This window comes from Penicillium nucicola (genome assembly GCF_028828085.1).
Source record: "Penicillium nucicola strain IBT 29836 chromosome Unknown utg000001l, whole genome shotgun sequence".
In the NCBI taxonomy this organism is placed as follows: Eukaryota; Fungi; Ascomycota; class Eurotiomycetes; order Eurotiales; family Aspergillaceae; genus Penicillium; species Penicillium nucicola.
Window position 1 is genome coordinate 1,699,141 of NW_026643125.1, and position 23,100 is coordinate 1,722,240.

General features: G+C 48.9%; 11 protein-coding genes across 11 annotated transcripts; 3 read left to right on the forward strand and 8 right to left on the reverse strand.

Moving 5' to 3' along the window:
• Positions 1 to 985: 985 nt before the first annotated feature.
• N7511_000651 (Molybdenum cofactor biosynthesis MoeB) lies at positions 986 to 4,507 on the forward strand (the record flags this gene model as incomplete). The annotated part of the gene is made up of 6 exons (XM_057123076.1): positions 986 to 1,348; positions 1,433 to 1,535; positions 1,602 to 2,838; positions 3,257 to 3,672; positions 3,728 to 4,215; positions 4,265 to 4,507. The coding sequence occupies 6 exons, from the start codon at positions 986 to 988 to the stop codon at positions 4,505 to 4,507; spliced, it is 2,850 nt and encodes a 949-aa protein (XP_056988809.1).
• Positions 4,508 to 4,963: 456 nt separating this feature from the next.
• Positions 4,964 to 6,380, reverse strand: N7511_000652 (uncharacterized protein; the record flags this gene model as incomplete). Its single annotated transcript, XM_057123077.1, has 3 exons — positions 4,964 to 5,683; positions 5,771 to 5,960; positions 6,019 to 6,380. 3 exons carry the CDS (start codon positions 6,378 to 6,380, stop codon positions 4,964 to 4,966), a joined length of 1,272 nt encoding a protein of 423 aa, XP_056988810.1.
• Positions 6,381 to 6,744: 364 nt separating this feature from the next.
• Positions 6,745 to 7,743, reverse strand: N7511_000653 (uncharacterized protein; the record flags this gene model as incomplete). Its single annotated transcript, XM_057123078.1, has 4 exons — positions 6,745 to 6,752; positions 6,804 to 7,104; positions 7,194 to 7,615; positions 7,671 to 7,743. 4 exons carry the CDS (start codon positions 7,741 to 7,743, stop codon positions 6,745 to 6,747), a joined length of 804 nt encoding a protein of 267 aa, XP_056988811.1.
• A 298-nt stretch (positions 7,744 to 8,041) lies between these two features.
• Positions 8,042 to 8,910, forward strand: N7511_000654 (SDR family NAD(P)-dependent oxidoreductase; the record flags this gene model as incomplete). Its single annotated transcript, XM_057123079.1, has 2 exons — positions 8,042 to 8,385; positions 8,448 to 8,910. 2 exons carry the CDS (start codon positions 8,042 to 8,044, stop codon positions 8,908 to 8,910), a joined length of 807 nt encoding a protein of 268 aa, XP_056988812.1.
• Positions 8,911 to 9,221: 311 nt separating this feature from the next.
• N7511_000655 (SMP-30/gluconolactonase/LRE family protein) lies at positions 9,222 to 10,291 on the reverse strand (the record flags this gene model as incomplete). The annotated part of the gene is made up of 2 exons (XM_057123080.1): positions 9,222 to 9,528; positions 9,609 to 10,291. The coding sequence occupies 2 exons, from the start codon at positions 10,289 to 10,291 to the stop codon at positions 9,222 to 9,224; spliced, it is 990 nt and encodes a 329-aa protein (XP_056988813.1).
• Positions 10,292 to 10,481: 190 nt separating this feature from the next.
• On the forward strand, positions 10,482 to 11,397 carry N7511_000656 (class II fructose-bisphosphate aldolase; the record flags this gene model as incomplete). Its single annotated transcript, XM_057123081.1, has 2 exons — positions 10,482 to 11,071; positions 11,127 to 11,397. 2 exons carry the CDS (start codon positions 10,482 to 10,484, stop codon positions 11,395 to 11,397), a joined length of 861 nt encoding a protein of 286 aa, XP_056988814.1.
• Positions 11,398 to 11,468: 71 nt separating this feature from the next.
• On the reverse strand, positions 11,469 to 13,813 carry N7511_000657 (Zn(II)2Cys6 transcription factor; the record flags this gene model as incomplete). Its single annotated transcript, XM_057123082.1, has 6 exons — positions 11,469 to 11,620; positions 11,672 to 11,860; positions 11,924 to 12,584; positions 12,632 to 12,685; positions 12,738 to 13,635; positions 13,734 to 13,813. The coding sequence occupies 6 exons, from the start codon at positions 13,811 to 13,813 to the stop codon at positions 11,469 to 11,471; spliced, it is 2,034 nt and encodes a 677-aa protein (XP_056988815.1).
• Positions 13,814 to 14,087: 274 nt separating this feature from the next.
• Positions 14,088 to 16,193, reverse strand: N7511_000658 (LCCL domain-containing protein; the record flags this gene model as incomplete). Its single annotated transcript, XM_057123083.1, has 2 exons — positions 14,088 to 15,573; positions 15,664 to 16,193. The coding sequence occupies 2 exons, from the start codon at positions 16,191 to 16,193 to the stop codon at positions 14,088 to 14,090; spliced, it is 2,016 nt and encodes a 671-aa protein (XP_056988816.1).
• A 1,695-nt stretch (positions 16,194 to 17,888) lies between these two features.
• Positions 17,889 to 18,627, reverse strand: N7511_000659 (MARVEL domain-containing protein; the record flags this gene model as incomplete). Its single annotated transcript, XM_057123084.1, has 5 exons — positions 17,889 to 17,925; positions 17,986 to 18,032; positions 18,095 to 18,279; positions 18,332 to 18,503; positions 18,565 to 18,627. The coding sequence occupies 5 exons, from the start codon at positions 18,625 to 18,627 to the stop codon at positions 17,889 to 17,891; spliced, it is 504 nt and encodes a 167-aa protein (XP_056988817.1).
• Positions 18,628 to 20,063: 1,436 nt separating this feature from the next.
• Positions 20,064 to 21,048, reverse strand: N7511_000660 (uncharacterized protein; the record flags this gene model as incomplete). Its single annotated transcript, XM_057123085.1, has 2 exons — positions 20,064 to 20,749; positions 20,919 to 21,048. The coding sequence occupies 2 exons, from the start codon at positions 21,046 to 21,048 to the stop codon at positions 20,064 to 20,066; spliced, it is 816 nt and encodes a 271-aa protein (XP_056988818.1).
• A 419-nt stretch (positions 21,049 to 21,467) lies between these two features.
• On the reverse strand, positions 21,468 to 22,903 carry N7511_000661 (non-structural maintenance of chromosomes element 4 family protein; the record flags this gene model as incomplete). Its single annotated transcript, XM_057123086.1, has 3 exons — positions 21,468 to 21,646; positions 21,702 to 22,541; positions 22,597 to 22,903. 3 exons carry the CDS (start codon positions 22,901 to 22,903, stop codon positions 21,468 to 21,470), a joined length of 1,326 nt encoding a protein of 441 aa, XP_056988819.1.
• Between the last annotated feature and the right edge of the window lie 197 nt (positions 22,904 to 23,100).

Genomic DNA, 23,100 nt, shown 5'->3' on the forward strand with positions numbered 1-23,100 from the left:
GTAAACTCCATGTGTTGGCAGACCCTCAGATTGAAAACTACCTTTTTGTCACTCTTCATTGGCATACTCGTCGTTTCCTTCATAAGGCATACAGACAGAGCCCATATACAGGACCTCAGAGTATATGACGAATCTGTCTTCATTGGGTCATGCTTCACGCAGTGTAACAGAGAGGACCAGGCGGTTGTTGCAACGTTCGCTAAACGTGGATGGGGATGTGAGAATTGAATCTAGGCACCATGATAAATGTCAGTACATCTGGTACAAAGGTAATCAAAGAATTATGAGCCAGGGTTGAACAAGGATTGAAATGACAGTCGCTCAGATCTCTGTTCATTCTCGATCAACCATAGCCTGGTGTCTTCTTCCACTCAAATATATTGGGGATGAATTCCACCAGCCGCCATGTCCTGAAAAGCTCTGGTGTGAATTGGGTATCTTCATCACGACTAGCAATGAGGTCTTTGAGAACACAAAGAGTGATACAAGCAAAACGCTCAATGAGACGTACCTGTCGTAGTGTGAGAGGCCAAAGAGTGTTCGCGCATTAGACTTATTGCTTGATGATATGTGCTGCAACAGATTCCAACCCAAGTCTGACCATGCATCTTGACATGCGATAGTGTGTGTATGTCGGTGTGACCAAGCAGGTAAACAGTTTCAACATTGGGCACCCTGGTCCTGGGACATGGTCGCAGGTTGGGCCTTGACGCGACATTGAGACCCGAATTACTGCCAGGTGCACCAACAGCAACACATTATCGCATGAGAAGAAACATGAGTAGAATGACGCGTGGGAAACAACGCGACGTAGATGCGGTGGAGAGTCCAAGTCGGAGTCTCGGCTAAGGTCCGCAGAACGCACGTGATAGCAATCGTGGTTCCAGTGATGATCGCATCTTCAGATTGACATTTCGTTATAAAAGGCCAATGCCTACACTGATCGGCTACTGGTAATGGTACGTACCGTTCCCCTGTATCTACCATGACTCCCCCAGCTTCCAGGTGGTGGGATGCACCCAGCGATGCCGACCTCGACTATGGATTCGATTCTGACGAACCTGATACTAGATACGAGCTTGATCGCAACACGAACCCTAAAACCCAGACCGAAATAGAAGAGCCAGAACCCCAGGATACAGAGGAAAAGGGACTGATTGGAAATATGTCTTCGTGGCTCCAGCGTCAGGCTGGTTCGTCACATGGCCAGCTTGCGACTACCGCTGTTTTGTCCGGTGCAGCTGTTGCAGGTGCTATCTTTGGATACCAAACATATAAGCGAAGAGAGGCGGTTCAGGACTTGAAAGCTTCAATCCCCAATATCGATGATCTACATCTCGCTGAAAAGGTAAAATACTGCAGTCCAGCTTTGCTGGGTGCCCGGCAAGCTCGAACCCGATAAGAGCATAAAGACTAACGCATACTCCTTCAGCTTACCGATTTCGGTGCTGCAGCATCTGATATCCCATTGAGCAAGGAAGATGAGCGCAGCGCAGCTTTGGCTCGCAGAGCGCAACAAGGAGACTATGATGATGGTACACAAATTTTATCTTTGCAACCCTTTTGAAACACTGTCTAATGAGACTTGCGCCTTTTCCCAGATCTTATTCTTGAACAACTTGCCCGCAATCGTGTCTTCCTTGGTGACGAAGGTCTCGCCAAGCTTCGATCCTCATTTGTCGTCGTCGTTGGATGTGGTGGTGTCGGCTCCCATGCCGCTGCCTCGCTCGCTCGATCGGGTGTTTCCAAGATCCGACTGATTGATTTCGACCAAGTTACTCTTTCTTCGCTGAACAGACATGCCCTTGCGACATTGGCCGACGTTGGAACGTCGAAGGTTCACTGTATTAGGAGACGATTGGAACAGATCGCCCCATGGGTCACTTTCGATTGCAGGAATGAACTGTTCGGAAAGTCGGCAGCTGAAGACCTTATCGGCCCTTGGATTCTGACAAAGGACGGGGAGGGACGCCGTCCGGACTTTGTGTTGGATTGTATTGATAACATCACGTCCAAGGTGGACTTGCTACACTACTGCCACACGAACTCTCTGCCCGTGATCTCATCCATGGGCGCTGGTTGCAAGTCTGATCCGACCCGCGTTGTAGTTGGCGATATCTCTCTCAGCACCGATGACCCTCTATCTCGCAGCACGCGGCGTAAGCTGAAGGCCCTCGGCGTTACCTCGGGCGTTGCTGCTGTATTCTCGACCGAGAAGCCGGGCCCCGGCAAGGCGAGCCTGCTTCCTCTTCCTGAAGAGGAATACAAGAAGGGCCAAGTGGGTGAGCTCGGAGTACTCCCTGACTTCCGAGTTCGCATTCTCCCGGTTCTGGGTACCATGCCTGCAGTCTTTGGCTACACAGTAGCCAACCACGTTATCTGCAGCATCACTGGCTACCCGCTCGACTACAATATGGGCGCCAAGGGGCGTGAAAAGCTCTACGATGGCATTCTGGCTGCCATGCTCGCCTTGCACGATCGAATGATCAAACATGTTACCAGCGGCGATACAATCGGACTTCGTAGCCCTATCAGCAAGGATGACATTGCATTCCTCGTTGAGGAAGTCTATCGTGGAAAGAGCGCAGTCAGCGGCCTGCCGAACAGGCTCGTTCTGATTCCCTGGCAGAACCCTACTCATGGATGGAAGATGGATTTGAGCCTCGAGCATGAAGGTCAGAAATCCATCCCGATCGACATCAACAATTTAGTCTGCATGACCAAGGAGGAGGCTTCTCACCACGAGAAGGAGGTCCTCAAGGGTGGCAAGCCCATAGAAGAGGTCTACGATGCGACCGTCATCCAGCGTGTGAACCTCCGGAAACAGGAAGCGGAAGAGTACGAGCAGTACCGGGGATAAAATAGCCACAACAAATCGGCAATGAATGTAATGAATATGAGATACTGCGTGAGTCAGTATGCAGTATGTGAGTGTATGCGTACGCGTACGCAATGATCTCCCGAGTGGGTCTGTGTAGACGTCAGATCCGCAGGGGAGGTCTTTCTGCCTAAAATATCATTTTCGTTTCTCTCCTCACGACCATGAGATAGCACTTTTAACCTCTCGAGGTGAAGGACACACCATCTTCAACTCAATTACCATGCCAAAGGGCTCGATTCGCACCAAAATAATGTCGCGCGACCCGGATTCACAGGGCGTACAGTCCGACGCAGATGACGATTTCGAATTATCCGAAAGCCCTCCCTCCTATGCAGCATCCCGATCCCAATCCCGCCCTCTCATAAACTCCGCTAGAAATGCATGGCAATCGCGACCTGGCGGAAACTACAACCCGCCCTCGAGATCGTCGGAAGACACGAAACCCGCGCGATGGTTTGAGATGATTCGCTCGGTGGTTTCCGCGCCGCGGTTCCGCCGCTACGTGCTTATATACGTTGGGTTGTTTTTAGTGGGTTGGGTTAGCTGGCGGGTGCTGCTTTATCCGCGCATTCAAGAGCGAAGCTCGTTACTACAATCGCTTGATTCGAAAACGAAGATCCAGGCGGGTGGCTGGTTCGGGTCGAACGTCATGCCCCAGTTCGACGACATAGTTCAGATTCGCACATTGGATCCGGCGCTCGTGCCTTCGCGGTCGGCAGATGTTGAAGCAGAGTCGTCACGTCGGAAACGGTTGATCTTTGTGGGTGATGTTCATGGCTGCAAAGCAGAGTGTACGTTGTGTCTCGCTATTTGTCCAACTTCCCCGCATGCTGACAAGCTGAACAGTGGAATCTCTGCTCAAAAAGGTTTCCTTCAAGCCCAACAGTGGAGATCACCTCATCTTCACTGGTGACCTCATTAACAAAGGACCAGATAGTACAGGAGTGGTAGATCTTGCCCGTGCATACTCGGCCTCTTGCGTGCGTGGAAACCACGAGGATCGAATTCTGCTTATCCGACAGGAGCTAGTTAAGAGTGATACTCTGGTTACCCCTGATGATGACGAAGAGTCAAGTCTATCATCCCGAGAAGCCCGTGAGCGTGCCCTCGCTCGTTCGCTCAACGATGAGCAAGCAGCGTGGCTGAGTAGCTGCCCGATCATCTTGGATGTTGGCTCTGTCCCAGGCATGGGACCTCTAGTTGTCGTCCATGCGGGCTTAGTACCGGGTGTCGAACTTGAGAAGCAAGATCCGTCCAGTGTGATGACCATGCGGACCATTGATTTGGATACGCATTTGCCTAGCCCGAAGAAAAAGGGCATGAATTGGGCCAAGGTATGCCTTACTTCTATTTTATTTTTCCGGGTTACCTAACATGTTCTAGATGTTCGATAAGCATCAATCTCTATTATACTCAACTCTTGAGTCTTCAACTGAAGACCCCCTCTCGGGCACCATGACTGTCGTATACGGGCATGATGCCTCTTCTTCCCTATCTATTCGCACTTTCACCAAGGGTCTTGACTCTGGGTGCTTGAAGGGGGGCAAGCTCACGGCGTTAGTCGTTGAAGATGGCGGGAAACAGAATATTGTACAGGTGAAGTGTAAAAACCACCTCAAAGACTAGAAGACTTGATGCTGGCTTTGTATATTGCATTCATGGAGTTCATTGAGGGTATTTGGTACATAATGACACAATAGAATACGGCGAAGCACTTCGCTTGACATAGACTAACTCTAACCATTGGGACAGTTGGTCTCTTATAATATTAAAAGGCATTCATAGTGCAACGAGTTGTAGCTTGGTCTATTTTATTTAGAATACAAAACATTTGATATCACATTCACCCCGTCATATTTCACACATCACATAGACCTTGTTTGCAAAAATCCCAAATGTCATTTTCGCTTACTGTCAAGTTTATAGGATGCATACGCGTCTCGGAATAGTTTGAGTTAGTTCCATCTTTTATGCTTGGCCTTTGCACATTATTAGACAAAGAACTACTTCGACCGTCTATTATATCATTTCAACAAGGTTGTTGACTTCTTCACGAATTGAACATAGATACAACTAAAACTCTCACCAACGAATAACATATTCTTTCCAATGTCCTTCAGTATCGGCCTCTTTGAACTTCTCAATACTACCTACAACACCGTCTTGACCAACGAGCCAATCACCCGTTTCCACCCGTTCAGCCCAATTCTCCAACACTTTGTGTAGATATGAGCTACGTGAATCCCAAGGTAAATAACCACTATAGCCGCTGAATGAATCCGACTGATATAGTTCATCAGGATAGCTGCCCGGACCCCTGGCATTTTTGAGGAATGGAACACCATTGCTACTTCGAGCAAACCCGTTGCTGCCAATCTCGAACGGTAGTAGGAGTCGACTCTGGTTGCTACATGACCAGTTAGAATATTCTTTGGTAGGTTCGATATATAAACCAGCGGGGATATCAGCGGCATTTCCGTCAGGATACCAGGGCCGACTCCAGGGCGACTTATTTTCCTGCTCTGCTCGAAATAGAAGGATAGGAAAGAATTCTGTCGGTAGATTAAGACTGGAAGGTTCCGTAAAGGGCTGATTTCCGAATTCGTCTGGATCTTGGAGTCGGATACCGGGAGCAATATAGCGAAAATTGAGTTGGCGAGTAGGAAGGGCCGAGAGAAAGCGTCCGGCAAAGGAGTCCACTTTAATGGATGAAGCTTTCATCACAGTTTCTGAGTAGGGAAGAGCTATCTCGTGAGAGAGCTCGATGCTATGATCATGGATCGAGCCTGAAGGAATTCGAGCCTGTATAGTATCAAGAATATAGGTAAAGGCACTGATAGCCCTCCTAACATCCATTGAGGTATATTGGTGTATCTCCCAAGGAAATACCCCGAACACACTATCGTCTATCCATCCCTTTCCGCGGTCGGAATATGTTGTAATTTTGCCTTCATCTATGATGTCTAGATAGGTCTGTAGGATATGTTGTAACGGCCGCCATGGCCACCGTTCCCGATCAGACCAGTACATATCTTCCCAGTCTGGAACGAAGGAAGCTAGCTCGGTTTCTTGATCAAATCTATTCGACCTATAAGCCTTATATACCAGGCTCTAGTATCCTCAAATAGACATCTTACACTATACCGATTTCTTCATCACTCTTCGTTCGTGTCGAGGGATATAACCACACGAAGCGATCGCCCCACTCCCGAAGAGGAGTGTCTTGCAGAATTTCATGTTTCCCATGGAGCGCCATTAGATAATAGAAAAGATGGAAATCTGAAGAGGTATCGAACATAATAGCTCTTGCCGACCGCAGGAACTTGATCAAGTTCGGGCTCAGACGAGATGCGAGATCGAACGGAACTGGGGACGAGTCTTCCCACCAGGTCTTGGATGGAAGCGAAGCGGCATCTCGTCCGGCCCCAATCCAAGCACGTTCAAGAATCTGGTTGTGAAGCTGGGCTGAGAGCTGAGGGTCAAATCCAGTCACCGGCATCTTGGAGGGATGAAAACTAGATCACAAGGGGTACATAACAAGGGAAGGGAGACAAGCACTCTAAAAACACAAGCATTGGAATCCTTTCTTGGTGAGCGATGCGGAAAGAAAGGCTTAGATGAAAGATCAAATCTACAGAGTCAATGAAAACTTTGAATGCCCAGGGTCAACTAGTTAACTGACTAACTTAGTTGGCGTTGAAGGCAATTTGTCATCACTTGATGGTCCGGGGTATCGTCCTGTCACCCTGATACGCACTACTCATGCATTACCGGGTCAGCACTTCATACGAATATCTGTAAACTATTTCAATTCCAAAATTTATAAAATAACATTTCTCAGTTCCATCCACATCATAAATTTTTCAACAGACTGAAATCGTTAGCAACTCCCAAAAAAGAAATATACCAAGGGCAAACTTACTACCAATAACACCATTCACGGGGATGTCAATAGAAGTCGTATAACTAGCAGCTTCACTAAGCAGATAAACATACGCACCACCGAGCTCCTGCACTTCCGCAAGACGAGGGAACCCCCCATAGTACTTGAGCTGCTGCTCCCAGTCTGGCTGCTGGGGTACCCAGTAAGTCATAGCAGTATTGACCAGACCGGGAGAGACACTATTAACACGGATACCGTACTGAGCCCACTCCATTGCGAGAGTGTGCGTCATATTACGGATTCCGGCTTTGGAGGCGCCGTATGGTGTTGAGGGGACGCGCTAGAAGAACAGACAATTAGTTCCAGGGAAATGAAGAATCTCAACACAAGCAACCAGTAGTAGCAGCAGGGTTATATGTAAGTATTTACCTTATTCGGACGGTAAGAAGCCATAGAACCAGTGAAAACAACCGAGCCCTTGATACCCAATTTGATGAAAGCACGGGCGGCAGCACGAGCGGTATAGAATGCACCGAATAAGTTCACATTGAACAGATTCTCGATCTCTTCTTTAGTGAAATCAAGGGCTGCCTTGTGGTGGGTTCGGCCGGCGTTGACGACCATTCCGTGCAGTGCACCGGCTTCGGCGATGATCTTATCGACGGCTGCTGTGATTGTTTCCTCTTGTGTGACATTGGCGGTCACGGCGAATAGCTGACCTGGGAAGCGTTTTGAGAGGGCGGCGAACTCATCGCCTGTTTCGCCGATGTCGATCGAGTATACCTTTTCGGCTCCATTGACGAGGCAGCATTCGGCGACGCCGAGACCGATGCCGCGGTTTGCTCCTGTGACTGTTTTGTGAAGTTAGTCCTTGGTCCGCGTGGGGAACTATATACTGGTACTAACTTGCGATGACCTTGGAGCCAAGGGTGAGCTGGGTCTGTGGAACAACTGGAGTAGAAGTCGAGTCTGAAGTCATGATGAAGGTGTCGGAATACTGGAATGGGGTATTATTTCTAAACAAACTCGATAAATAGAGAGGACTAGAACTACTTATAGTTCTCATCAGACATCTCAATCAATCTACATCATCAAAGCCCTCGAGTCGAACAAGGCGGGGGAAGCCCGAACCCTCGAGACGAGGGCCAAAACGAGGGAATCTCCGCCAGGTGCGTAGTTCTGCACCTAAACTTTGCGACCTAAACAATTGACGGATTTCTGAAATTGCGTCGAACATCTATTGTACCCATTCTCTCAAATATCACTGCTTGTTCACCATGGCTCTTCCCGCCTGGAACCTTCTTAAAGGCAAGACCGCCGCCATCACCGGTGGTACAACTGGCATTGGCCGAGCAATTGTTCTAGAATTTGTCCGTCAAGGCTGCAACGTCGCAGTGAATCACCTAGGACTCGACAAATCCCACACTCACAGCCTTCTCGAAGAAGTCAAGGCCATTGAAAAGGAACATGGAACAAACGCAGGCAAAGTGCTCGAGCTCGCTGGGGATGTCACAGTTCCAGAGACAAGCACCAAGCTCATTACCGAAACTGTCAGTCAATGGGGAAAGCTCGACATATTCGTTGCAAACGCAGGAGTCTTCAAACAAGCCGAATTCTTGAAGTAAGTTGTCAACAGCAAAGAAGCAATGCCAAAGCAAAAAAACATGCTAACAATACCACCAGAATTGAGCCCGCCCTCCTAGATCACAGCATCGACGTGAACGTCAAAGGATGTTTCTACTCCTGTCAAGCCGCCGCGCGCCAGATGGTAAAACAGGGCCACGGCGGCTCGATCATCGGAATTTCCTCAGTCAGTGCTTTAGTAGGCGGTGGCTTGCAGACGCATTACACGCCCACCAAAGCGGCTATCTTGTCTATGATGCAATCGATGGCTATCTCGCTGGGAAAGGATCAAATTCGGTGCAATGCGCTGATGCCTGGTACCATTAATACCACGCTTGCTGATCATGATATGAAGAATCCGACTAAAAAGGCTGCACTGGAAGCCCGGATTCCGCTTGGTCGTATTGGATGTCCAGAGGATATGGCTGGTCCTGCAGTGTTCTTGGCTTGTGAGCCAATGAGTCGTTACGTTAATGCTTCTGGGCTGTTGGCTGATGGTGGTATGTTTAGTAACTTGCAGTGATTTTGGGTTCTCGAGATGAACATAGACTTTATTGTGCGCAATATCAAGTATTTGGGCAAATATTATGTCTATTGCATAGCAAAGTGTTGATTTCTCAGCCTTGATCAGTAGTTCTGAGTGATGTGGATTGAGCCCAAGTGGTTTGTCCATGCGAATATGGCACAGGAGGGTTCAGCAAGAAATGAATAGTGCCTCGGCTTCTCATCTGATGAACCTCTGTAAGTCTGTATAAAAACTCCAAATGTGATGTACGTATGTTAGTGTAAAGTTGACCACGAGAAATGTCCATCTCTGCAATCTACAATCCATGTCTAAATCCTAAGCAAAGCCCCTTTAACATGACTTCCCAACTGCACCCTCCACAGTCGATGCTCATTAAGCGCGAAGATCTCACCGTCCCTTCCAAAACAAAAGTTCGCACACCCACCATCAATGCGAATCCGCCCCAGAAGAACACCGCCAGGCGACCAAACATGAATGCCATCCCCACAACCACTATAAACATTTCCCTCCAGATCACACTTAATCCCATCAGGAATCCCATTATCAGCCATAGCAAACAACCGCCGATTAGTCAGGAACGGCTGTCCATGATAAACCGACAAATCGAACGCATAACTATTACAGCAAATCAGCACACTTCAAGCCTAACCCTAACCCTAAACCCCAAGTAACAAGAGAAACAGGTAAGCACTTACATCGAAGAAACCCGAGCCGGGTCATCCGTCCCATCCCCATGATGCCGATCCGTATCAGTAACATACACCGTGGACTCATCAGGCGAGAAACAAATCCCATTCGGCCTCCCAAACCCATCCGCAACAGCGCGAATGCCACCATCAGCTGGGTCATAGCGATAAACCTGACACGGCAGCTCGGGCTTCGGCCTATACCCCTGCTCAAATCCGTAAATGGGATCTGTGAACCAAATCGACCCGTCCGAATGCACGACGACGTCGTTGACGGAGTTGAATGGGCGGCCTAGAAAGTCGCCTACGAGCAGTTTGGACGTGAATGGCGCTGCGGTGGACATTGTGTAGAGTCCACTTGGCTTGTTTAGGGTTCCTTGGCTGCAGATTAGGAGCTCGGTGGAGGTGTAATTGACGCCGCCGTTTCCCATTGGGATTTGGGGGTCGAGTTCTTCCACTGTTACTGGGGTTGTGGAGAGGTCGATGCGGGTAATTTGGATCTTTGGATTGTTTTCATGGTCTGTGTATCGGTTGCTGGTTATGAAGAGGTTTTTGGTGGAGGGGATGTAGACGCCTGCTTCGTGGGCAAAGGGGTATGCATCATTTTGGTGGAGGAGGTGGATAGTTGGGGCTAGGCCTAGGAGGGAGTGGAATTTGGCGTTGTGGGCTTGGAAAGCAGTAGTTTCAGACATGATGCGTGGGGGGAAGACACGATGTCGGAAGAGAAGCGGTTAAAAGGAAAGAGGGGGAGAACTCGTCTCGAGGACATCTCCAAATCCCCACTTCACGCCCGAAGTTGACGATGTATAAAATGTGTAAAGAGACCGCACTCACAACTACTCCCAAGCCCCTCACATACCTCTCAAATCATTCAATCTGAAAATGACCTGGCAACAAGAAAACCGCCACAATGCGATCCTCCGTGCCGCAGAAGCAGGCAAATACGGCGTGATAGCAGCAATAGCGTACAACATCGAACAAATCCTAGGCCTGGTACGAGCCGCCGAAACCGCCAAGTCACCACTGATAATCCAATTCTTCCCATGGGCATTAACAGCAACAGACGGCCTGCTAGTACGCACAGCAGCCGAAGCAGCCAAGCACGCCAGCGTACCGATAAGCATCCACCTCGACCACGCGCAATCCGAAGAAATCATCAAGCGCGCCGCGGATGAACTCCCCTTTGACAGTATCATGGTTGACATGTCACACTACGAGAAGGAGGAGAATCTCGCCAAGACGCGCACGCTTGTAGAGTATTGCAATTCCCGGCATATTGCTACCGAGGCTGAGCCGGGGCGGATCGAGGGCGGCGAGGATGGGGTTATGGATACCGAGGGGTTGAAGGCTTGTATGACTACTGCTGAGGAGGTGGATGAGTTTGTTTCAACGGGGGTTGATGCGCTTGCGCCTGCTTTTGGGAATGTTCATGGGGAGTATGGGCCTGCTGGGCCGCAGTTGGATTTTGAGAGGTCAGATCTGGGAATTGCCTTTATTGGGGGCTGTGCTGATGCTAATTATTGATAGATTCGAGCATATTCGTCGGCAGGTTGGTGGACGCGTTCATCTCGTGCTTCATGGTACCAATGGTTTCTCGTCGGAGACGATGAGGTACTGTGTTGCAGCTGGTGTTACCAAAATCAATGTCAACAAGCTTGTCTTGGATGACTACTATGACCATCTTCGTGCTAATGTAGGTAAGATGCCGCATACTCAGTTGATTGAGGAGGGGATTCAGAAGGTGGCAGATTTGACTGTAAGATGGATGGAGATTTGTGGGTCTGCTGGGAAGGCATGAATAGCGCATTCGAGATAAATGATGGAGCTCCTTCGATAGTACGAATAAATGAACCGAGTCTCATTGTTAAGTTAATTCAAAGACCTGGTAGGTTCGTGCAGACCCCAGATTTGTTGCAAGTCATCTCCCAAGGAGCGGACCGGCCAGCCGGTCCTTTTCCTGCACGATTCTAATGATTCTAATATAGCATCTCGGGAACGAGGTTCTTGGGTAAATATTCCCGCTACTAGTGGATTAGTATTAAAAGTTCCTCACTGTACTGAGTGAAGCATACCAATGAATAAAGCTTGTGATGACATGAGACTAGAGGCGTTGTCTTTCAAAGTCATAGCAATACCACAAATGCTCTCCACGGAACGTTGAACGACAATTTGCCGTTCCAAGTACTGTGTGAGTCCTCCAAGACTTGGCTCGTGAGCAATCAAGAGAATACGCGCTGCGGCATAAAACTGCATAGCAACAGCTGTAGCGAGAATTAGCTTCAATAGTCAACCGTGAGCCAAGCAGCCCCAACGCCAATACACACCAAAGGCAGGCGGACGAATCCAGACAGGATGAAAACACCCCGTTTTCTCACGAGAGCTAACGGGCAAAGGTGAAAACTCAATGGTCAAATGACTTCGCCAGTCATCAAGCATAGCTCTAAGATACTTGGCTTTATCCAGCCGGCGCTGGATATATCCCTCAACAGGCGCACCCTCTTCGGCACAGTAATTGATGACTTTAGCAGTGATATACACCGCACGTGCAGCCAGTTCATGTGGTGATAATGCCGAGAGGGGCTTGTGGGGAGTCCAGAATGTCAAAGTCTTCCGTTTTTCTCGAAAGGCTGCCCAAACATCTTGACATAGCCAAGCCCACCAAACGGCAGCTTGTAGTCCGCCTGACTCACCGTGGATTACCTGAGATCTTTGGATGAGAAATACACCTTCTAGATGCCGTTCCCAGTCGTTGGAGGAGTTGTCCAGCATTTCGTAGGCTGAGATGATGAGAGTTGTTGAGAGGAGTTCCCAACTTGTCATATAACTAGACTTCTGCATTGCTTTTTGCACATAATGAAGGGTTTGGTAGTAGAATTGTAGAGCTGCTTCTTTGTTCGGGAGATCTTCGTTATCCAAGCGGGGATTAAGGGATAGATGGCGACAGGCTAGAGCAAGGATAGCGTTCAATAGTCCAGCATTGCGTATCTAGTAATCCTCAGTCTATGTAACCTGAGAAATCACGGCCAACTTACTGCCAAATGTGCAACGAGTGTAGAGAATTGGCTGGTAGGGTCAAAGAGATCGATCTGGTACTAGAATTAATCTGGAAAATGGGACTCGCCAAAGATCTTTACTTACCCATTGACTAACATGTTGTACAAAATGCTCAAACAGAAAATGCTCCCGGGGTAAAAGTTCAATCGGCTCACGAGACTGCCATATGTGCTCGTCTTCGCCAGCAGGGCTGGACTGCGCAGGTGAAACGATAGAGCTCTGGCTCACTGTCCCATTAGCGTAAGGAAGATCAAGGACTTGTGTAGCTCGTTGTAAAGAAGAGATGTTTTCTTGATCGCCAATTTGCGGACACTCAAATGGCAGACCGTCATTTGTAAACCCACTTGGTATAGCAGGTACTTGCGGATGGTCCCTGGCAGCATCATTTGTCAATAGATCAAACCACCAGCTCGCTGCTGCATTCACAGTTGGCCCGGGAGAGGAGAATGACCCAGTCACTGATTGTAAGATATATGAGGCATCCGAGGGAGAAAGGTCATTTGGATAGAGTGCAATGGGACTTTGGTGAGCAGTCAAGTCCACACTCGCAAAGTGGTCATGTCGTGCATAGGCAGTTGGTGCCTGGGTAGGTGGTACTTGGGAAGACAATGATGCCTGCTGAGGATGAGTCTGAGCATGCACCGTCTCAGTCGACAAAGCGTGAGGTGTTCCACCTTGAAGCAGGACCTCCCCAGACCCAGTCTCAACCGCAGACGTACAACCACCACCACGCACTGGACTAGACCGTCTCACCGGGCTCTGCACACTCTGAGCTCTAGACACAGACGGCGAAATAGACCCATCAATCACAGTATCCAGGAAATTCCTCCTGAAAGTTGAAACCGGCGTTGTGACGATACTCTCAACCCCATTCCCATCCCGAGTCTCATGAGCAAAATGACAAGACCGACCATTTTTCCCACAAGCTCCACAAACAGGCCTCACCTCATCGCATTTGATGTGGCGCTTGCGGCATGTGAAACTGCATCACATCAGCATCAGTGTCAGCATTAGCACGAGTATACCCCAGACATGGCACGGGTGCAGCGGGGATCGGAATGGGCCCTGACGATAACCTACCATCCATTCGTAGTGCGTAACCCACGGCCACGCGACTTGCGCGTGCGAGCTCGTTTCGCGGATGCGGATTCTGTTCCCATTCTCGTTTCTCTTGTGTGTTTGTTCAAGTCGAGGAAGCTGCGCGTTTCGGGGTCTCTGCGGGGTTGCCTCGTCTCGGGGGTGCGGAGATCCTTCTGCGGTGTTAATGACGAAGGTTTCTCCTGTTTTCCCTGATTTGCTTGCAAATGGGGGATTTTGAGTCGCAAGTTTGACGGTGCTACGATTGCTCGGTGGAGAGTCCAAAATGATATGCTTATAATGACTGGTAAAAGTATCGCTAATAAAAGGTCTATGTGCTGGCCGCCAGAAAAACGTCTATTCCTCCGAAGACTCATCAGGAATCTCGGCGTCAGGGAAAGAAAAGACACCATCGGTGCTCCAAACAGCCGGTGGTGAAAAGTCCTCATACCAAAGACCTCCCAAGGCATTTGTATGGACATAACCAAAACGGAAATACTCCAACTCATTCGGAACGGAACGAGTCCAAGAAAAGTCAGGCATGGGCTTGCCATCTTTAGACTGGAAGACCTGGAAACGCTCGACGTCATTCACCAATACACTTAACCCGTCGGCGTCCGGTTTAATATTTGGGAATGCGAAGATCAGACTGTTTTGGTCAACAATGGATGGGGGGTAGACTTTCGGCGGAACTGTTCCCAGTTTGCCGCCGTCGAGGAGCGCGCCGGGGGTTTGGAGGATGGAATCGAAGCCCCAGCGGGCGATACCGTTGATGAACAGGCCGACGAGGATACCCTGGTATAAGAGACTAGGACGAGTTTGGAGGGTTGTGCCAGGCAGGAAAACGAGGGAGAGGATATAATGATGGATGCGTAGGTTCATGTGTGGGACTGCAACGAGGATGAGAATGACTGCGACGAGGACGCCGTAGATGCTTAGCGTTGGGAAGAAGCGGCCTTCGCGACGGAAACAATGCGCCTGACCAAAGGCGATCGCGACAAGCGATCCAACGATGATGATCAGGGCTGTCAGGGCACCGGGCTGTTGCTGGATATCGTGGGGCGTTAGGCGGGAGATAGGGATTCTGTCGAAGGTGTCGGTGTTCAAGGCGCCGACCCAACAGCCACCCAGCCAGAGGACGGTCTTGTCCCAGTGTGCTTCTAGATTGCGTAGAGTGTGTCGAACACAGAAGTGGTATAGCACAAAGCCTACAAATGCGCCTGGTAAGAACCGGCCGAGGCCGATTGAGATCAGGTCGTAGAAGCTCCCGTTTGAGGGTGGATCTGATGCCATAGCCACTTCAAACCAGACGATGAAATAGATGGCACTGTAGAATGCCGGGGCGGAGGTCACAACCAATGATAAGAGGGTCGTCCAGACTAACGTGAAGGCAAACAACGGCCAGCGAACATCCCAGCACTTAATCAGCTTTGTATCACCCGAGTCCGTTGAGTTCGCCTCCTTGGTGAGGCGGAACGACATTGGAAAGCTTGAAAGAAAATTGATACTCTCAATACCATTTTGAACCACCGACCGGAAGTTCTGTTGCTCGCCCGTGCGGTGGACGATACCACATCCACCCGTAGCATCACTGATGATGCCAGCATGCAGAGCGGACGCGCAAATCGACGAGTCACCACGGTAGATGCCACTGTTGTGCCCATCTAACTTGAACGGTTTGCCACCAATGACTAGCGGACGGTAGTTATACTCTTCCGCACCGACAACATAAGGCTCCAACAGAATAGCCTGTGCACAGCCCGACGGACAGCGGAAAGCAAAAGATTGATCTTCAAAAGGACGACAAAGATCACCATTCATTCCACAATTTGTCGCATTATTCCTGAGTCAATGTTAGCCACAAGTCCATTTCAACAAATCCACGAAAGCAAGAGAGAGAAAACAGCAAGAAAAAAAAAACAAAGAGACATACCAAAGTCGATGGTGACACCCCAACTTCACAGGCTGCCCATACCCCAAAACATCTTGACCAGCAATAGAAGCCTTGAGCGAGAGAAAGAAAACCACAATCCAAAAAACAAGCCCACCAAAAAGGAGCACAATCTTCGAACTCCGTCTAGGAAAAAAGCGATCTATCAGATGCCCCGGCGCAGCCTGTAAGCGCGAGAACCAAGGGTTGATGTGATACACGTGCGGAGGCTGCGGCCCGCGGAGCCAGGCACAAAACCCTGACGGCGTACCAGAAAACGGCGGCTCGTACACGCCTTTTTCGGTCGCATACTCCATGCTAGACGGCAGCAGGGGGATGTCGCCCAATTCTAAATCAAGGCTGAGGTCCTCACTGTCGCGGGCGTCATGGTCATGGTCGTGGTCATCATCCTCATCTTTGAAGGGCTCGAGCTCCTGTAAGGGATACTCTGGGGGAGTTGCAGGTGCAGGCGCAGGCGCAGGTGTGCTTGCCGCGCCTACCCCGGGCTGATTGGAGTCCGGTTGTAACTGCATTTTTGGGTCTATTTGGATTGTCTGCACATCTGATATGTCGAACAGGGAATTCTCCTATCTCGTTCGGTCCTGGGTCCATTTCTTGGCTTTTAGTCATCCGCCCGTTGATCAACGTGGATGGAATGCTGTGCATGCTCTAGTGACCTAAACTTAAGGTATCAAAGACTTTATTGGGGCTCAAATTGACTTGATTCTATATGAAATGTTTTAATGCGTGAGTTGAAGAAGAGATATCTTCAGCCTTGGAGGTACAATCGCTAGGGTAACAAATCCCTGTATGATTGAGCCCTGATAATCGTTATCTGAAAAGACACCTTGGAAGCAGCCAGAAGCGCACTTATTCACATTATAAGTATCATCAATATATAAGGATAAGTGAGAACAAATAGGAGGAACTACGTGATGTTCTCCTAATAGAAACGAACAAATTGATCGTTATCATCTAGTAATAGTCTTCATTTCCTTTCAATTTGCCGCGTGGTCGCGATTGAACTACTGATCTATACAGATCAGTCTAAAATGCACATGAACCAGAATCAATCTGTAACCCTATTTTACCTTGCCCTCTGCCTTTATTTTTGTTAGATCATGGCCCTGAGTTCTTGTTCAACCCACGGTAAGTAGAGGTACTAGGATGTCGACCGAATGTACCACTGTTTGAGATCCGGTGGCCATATAGCCAGGAACTCAGATAGTTTGCCTTCTAGTCTCATTCTTCTACGTTATCTCTCCAGCCTGTTTAATTCCATATATCTGTAAGGACCTCTTGTTCTGCTTACTGAATAATGTTAAAAGTTACAGTGTCTGAAGGGAAATTATGATAACGAAGTGTATACAAATGGAGATCTTCTGGAAAGAATAATCGAGTTATTTAAGTCTAGTAGTTCATCATTGTGTGATGAACTCCTTAATATGCTAGAAATGTCGTCCTCGAGTCAGTCCTAATTCGATTCTTAGTTGATTTATCATCGTAGTGGCTATTATAGCTCATTTATGTCTTAATCTACTGTATAGCCAGCGGCCATAATTCTCAGTAACGTGTACCTTAGTAATTTCGTATTTGCAAGCGTGGCCGTGGCAGGGAAGAAAATCTTTCTCCAAGGTAACATGTGAAGTGACTGTAATACGAACCACCCCCAAAATAAGCATGGCCTAAATTCAAGGTCCTATCCGCACAGGACAAGTTAGGCCTATATAGTAAGTCCCGAACCCATTTCGCACAGATTTCGTATAATCAAACACGAAGTCCGTACTTCCTCTCACCTCGTAAAATCTCGTATTGACCATCAATAGACTTTACCAAATCCTGGAACCCCTGCAAACCCAACTCTCAACAAACCACAATATAATGATCGAATAAATGCTCACCGGTATCAGTATCCATTCGAATCAAAAACTACCAACACAAGAAAGCCACTCTCGAGAAAATTGTGTATTATCCTAGATTCAAAGAGAGTCATTGAAGCAAAATTCAAAAATGACATACGCAAAGCACCAAAATTATCAGTCCACCCCGGGTATCAACGTAAGTCGTAATTCGTTGTCTTTCACATGATGAAAAAGAACTCGACAAGAAAAGAAAAGAAAGCAAGGCAAAGATGGCATGAGCGTGATGCTCAATGGTAGCTAGCACATCCAAGCAACGAAAGTATTTCTTGCAAGATGATTGTGAGCAGATATCCCATGTGAGGTCATTTACACGGCAGAGCGACCCCAACGGCGGCGGCGGTGACTATGTCAGATGTTAGTTGAGGGACCTATGTGACCGCAAGATGTGGATGGAAACACTTACGTTCCATCAGTGGTGGAAGGGCGAACACGGAAGGTGAACCAGATACCCTGAATCGAGAGTAAGCATTTATTCCTTCAGAGAAACGGTAGCGAAGAGTCGTAGAACATACCACAAGACCAGAAACCAACCAAATGATAGCCGACAGGAAGCTGAACGCCTCGGCGGCCTTCCACCGACCACACATCTGCTCACCCCTAAAGTGCCAAGACCAGATACTGCCGCAAGGCAGATGATGGAGGGCATCGACGAGGATACCGAAAGCAGCAAACCAGGCGAATGAGATGAGGATGTCCACTGGCTTTTTGTTAGCATTGATTCTCAGGACATTAGGGGTTGGAGCACATACAAGGCCACGAGAAGAATCCAGACGAGAACGGGATCAGCCATATCAGGCCTAGCAGTATGGATAAGCCAGCGATGACTTCAGTGTAGATCCATCGCGACTGGGGCCACCAGTCAACGTTATTGCTGGAGTTATCGACGCCAGCGAGGTAGTGGCCGATTAGGCCAGCGACCACCTGAAGACTGTTAGTTTCGATGTTTCAATAATGGTTGTGGGAAGGGTTGGGGGGTATGTACTGCTGCAAAAGCAATTTCCGCGACGCGGAGGACGATAGAAACGAGACGCGAAATGACAGGCATATCGAATAGCTGTCAAAGGTGACGTGGAGGGTAGATGTCAAGATCAGTAGATCAAATCAAGGGTTGTAATATGTCAAGCTCTGACAAAGGTAGCGTGGGCAGGGAAGTACGGGGGAGGACAGGAGCCGCTATATAACGTGTTCACGAAGATGTCGCACAGACAAGCAAAGTCGGAAAAAGAGGGAGCGAGACAGCGTCTTTTAAAGCAAGGGCCTAAGATTGCAAGAAAAAAAGCTCACGAAAACAGGTCCAATAAAGTAAATAAAAACTAAAAAAAAAAGAACCTAAAAAACGGTAAAGCTTCAGGCACGACCCATAGTGTGAAGCCGATCCAAGCCTGTGATGTCAGATCCATACCAGGTCGAGAAGAGCTCAATGTGAGGTTATTGGGTGGAATAGACATCGAAACGTGCCCAACCAATTTCCCTGTGGTTTGACCGCTGCGGACTGTGGCTGAGAATACTGGGCTCTGCAAGAAGTGCATGGGGGCAGTCGAACGATCCGCAAGGAGTGGGCCTATCTGTATGGCTTAGACTACACACTGGGCTCCGGACTCTCTCAGCACGCTGTACGCTGTCGGGCATCCCTGTCTTCCCCAGGCCCAGTCTACCCGCATGACGGAGGTCCAAATGTGAGCTGGCATACGAGATGGGAGATGAACAAGGGTGTGGCATTCTGTCAGTGGCTTTTTCTGCCTATCCAGGACGGGATGAGCTGTCCAAATCAAACCACCAACGACCGCCGATCCTTGGGCTATTCGTGATAGCTCTGATTTGGTCCTGGGTTTTGGTTGGACTCCACTTCGAAATGTTTATAGCCTGGAGCCTTGACAGGTACAGATTGGTTCAGAAAGTACTGTGCTAACTGGTACTGTAAGTTTTCCGGTTTCAAGACCTTGCAGCTCTGACGACATGACATTTGGTTATATTAAGTCATATGACTGTTTTTTCTCAGCCCTATGACGTGGGGCTATCTCTAATATGATCCCCCTACAATACGGTGTTCTGTGGTTAACTTATCACCCGCTATCGCAAAATCTTGCTTGGAACATTACTTGGAATGAGTTGATATTGTTATGCCGGTTCGCCGTGCTTTTGTTGATGATCGGCATGTGGTATCCATAGCTGAAGCTCTAGGCAGACATACTGTACAGTACTGCAGACACGATTCGAAATACCAATTTTACTGTACGACTCAAATATTGCATATAGCTCCAAAGTTTATTACAATCAATAGTAAGCAAATGGATCCACACCCTAAGAAGCCAAGAGACAAAAATATCAGATTGATGCTGCCTGCGAAGTCCTTCGGGTTGACGGCAAACCTCAAAAATTAAAATAGAAATTAGTACAGACCGCCCACGCATAATGATATTCCCAACACCCAAGTCAGACAAACATCGACGTTGCAACGAAAACTATCATGAACAAAGACACCTAGACATCCTTCTGATCAGGCAAATGCCATGCCATAACGTCGCGCCAGACACCCTTAGCACCGGTCTCAATAGTATCACCATGACACGGAATCAAGCGATCAAAATCCCACGCCTCAATGCGCCGAACAGAGTCATTAAAAGCAGGCCGGTCTTGCGAAGACAGAATATACCACGCAAACCGGCGATGCCAAGTAGCAGGCGGCTTAGTCGACATCAACGGCAACAACAGCTTTGTCAAGAAATTCAACTTTGAACCCTCCGGGCTCTTGGAGTATTGTTCGGTGGCAGGCAAGTTAAACAGCATGTCAGCCTCGATGACCGTGCGCGACGGTTTATGCAGGAAGACGAGCTCGCGCGAGCCATGGCCGTACACATACTCTGTCTCAAAGTCTGCATCAAATTCCTTCGAGATCGACCGCGGCAGCTTATCTTCTTTCTTGAAGATATGGTCGAATGGGGTATCTGCGTACTCTGGGTTGGATTTGCGCTTCTCGAAGAGGCCTTCTGGTGCTAGGATCTCGGCTTGCGGGTATGCTTGTTTCCAGGGGGTCAGGTGCAAGTGGTGCTCCAGGTCTGGGGCGGCGATGTAGCGCACATTGCCACCGAGGGATTCTACTGTCTCGCGGACTTCCGGAGTGAGGCTGACTGGTGAGAAGACTGCGAGGGAACCGGTGGAGAGCTTGACTGTGAGGTAAGGAGGGTGTTAGCTGCTGATCTTTGATTAAGAGTTGCTCCACTGGGCATATGCTTTGAGGCGAGGTGCTTTGACATGATCCACTTTTTTTCGTGTCTACTGTAGTTCCTGGCTTTGGGTGTGCTATGGTATGTGGTGGGCGTTCTGCAAGGGACTTACCTAGTGTGCCTCGTCCGCCGAATTGCAGACGGCCGAATCGCGCGAATGGCAGGCTCATGGTGACTATATCTGGCGTCACATGGCGGATCACCATGGTCGCTGCTGGATTGGCTGGGAAGAGCTGCGGCATGATGAACTGTATGCGCGTGGGTTTTGCTTTTTATCCGGGGGCTTGGCTCCTTGGCGTTGGCTCAGTGGTGTCGTTTTATAGTAGAGGAGAGTAGAGAGGATATCTCGCGGTGGAATGTTGATCAAGAGGGTGTGAGGAGAACAAGCTAAGATATACAAAAAAGTAGCTGTGGCCAGACCTGGTGATGACGTTGTGGCAGCTTATTTGCCAAGGCTCCACTTTGGATCCCGCCAGGGCGAATTGTTCAGCAAAAGGGAGCTTCTGTTTCATATATTACTAATGCTGGGTTAAGGATAGGTGCATTATTTCATTATTTAGGTCTTATGTTCACTCAACCGACACAACTGTCTATAGAACGTGAAAAAAAGGGGTATCAGTATTAACAAACACATCCGAGCTCGTGAGATCGTTCTTCCAGCCTAGACCCAGCTCATGCCGGTTTCTTCCTCAATTTCTTCACGGTGAGGGATGATTGGCTCTTTGATATTAAAAACCGTGATGAGTTGTTCCCAGGTCTCGTAATCCAAACTAAAAACGGCCTGGTGTTTTTGGATGCCTTGTCTTTGCGCTTCACTCGGCGCATAAGGGTTTGAGTGGTCTATCGATTCCAAATTAGTTTCTTATCACATGGCTCTGATTGAGAGATCGCTTACGAAGTGTTGGCAATTGACGACTATCTGTTGAAACTCCAACAGTCCCATCACGAACGAGGAAGCTCACGTAAAACAAGTTCTCAACACTTTGTCCAAAGGAGTGTGGATTGATGCAGAAAGCAAATAACGGAATTCCACCGTCGTCGGCGATACCGCACTCATCGAAAACCTCTTGGACCTGCTCCGGGGTAGGATCTTCTGCGTTCTCGAGCATCTGCTCGGCCTTCCGTTCCCGTTTTCGCTGAGTTTCCGATAGCAGCTTGTTGATGTGAGAACATGTTGTTGTCAAATTGACGCTGTCCTGTTGACCGAGGTCCCCTTGTTGCAGCTCTACCGGCTTAACTGCGTTTTCTGGATCGATCGCTTCTCGTGCTGTACGTTGGGTCATCTGACGCGCACGCTTCTGCACCGAAAGCGGGCCCAGCAGCCATCCTGCCACGACTGGCCTGGCATTATGTGGGAAGCAGGCTGCCTGGCCCAAATACTCCCAGTTCATTGCATCGCCCTCGTCTTCATCGCTCCCATATGGGTCTCGCTGGCTTTGACGAGGTCGTCCTCGGCGTCCTTGTGTTCCGCGCGGTGCATCACTCGTGTTGGTAGGTCCGTGGTGCATAAATGATATACACTTTGAGACAAACTCATCGACATCGATTCCAGCAGAGGCGTCGCCAAGGGCAAGCTGGGCTGTTTTCTTGTGTGACAAATCTGCGGCGTTGACTAAGAGGCGTGAATCGATCGTAGCGTCGGACGTCTGCTTCACTTGGACAAAAATCTCATTGGCCTTTTCAACCGTTTTGTAGATACCGTCATTCCCGGATTGCATGAACTCGCCTCGTGAGTCTATCATACCGAGTCAGAATCCCTTTGTTTGAATGAGAGATCAGACAAAACCTACCATTTAGTTCTCTGTTGAGATCTCTCAGCTCCCTTCGCACACGTCGTCTTTCATCGGCATCTTGATCTGGATCATAGTATCTGGTATCCCCGTTGCGTTGAGATGGCGGGGGTGCTTGCGACTGAGAATTGGAATCGCGGTCTGCGAGTCGAGGTCGTTTGTTCAGACGCGAGGGCACCATCACGGGATATGCCCGCTTATCTGAATTGTGTCGCCGATTTTCTTTGTCTGAGCTTGATGTAGGTGATGAAGTTGAATTATGCGAGTGGGAAGTTGTTGCGTCCCGGTGTAAGGCGAACGGAGCCATACTCGATCGACACTTAGTGGTACCAAATCAGAAGTCAAAGAAAAATGAGAGAGAGCGGCGATAAGAGTGATTTTGAGATAGCAATGAAAACCCTGAGATTCTCACAGATGGTTCAAAGCCTTTCTACACTCAGGAATGATAAGGCGCGAAATCCATTGACTTGGGCGAGGCGCGTCGCGTGTCAGCACGTGACCGCT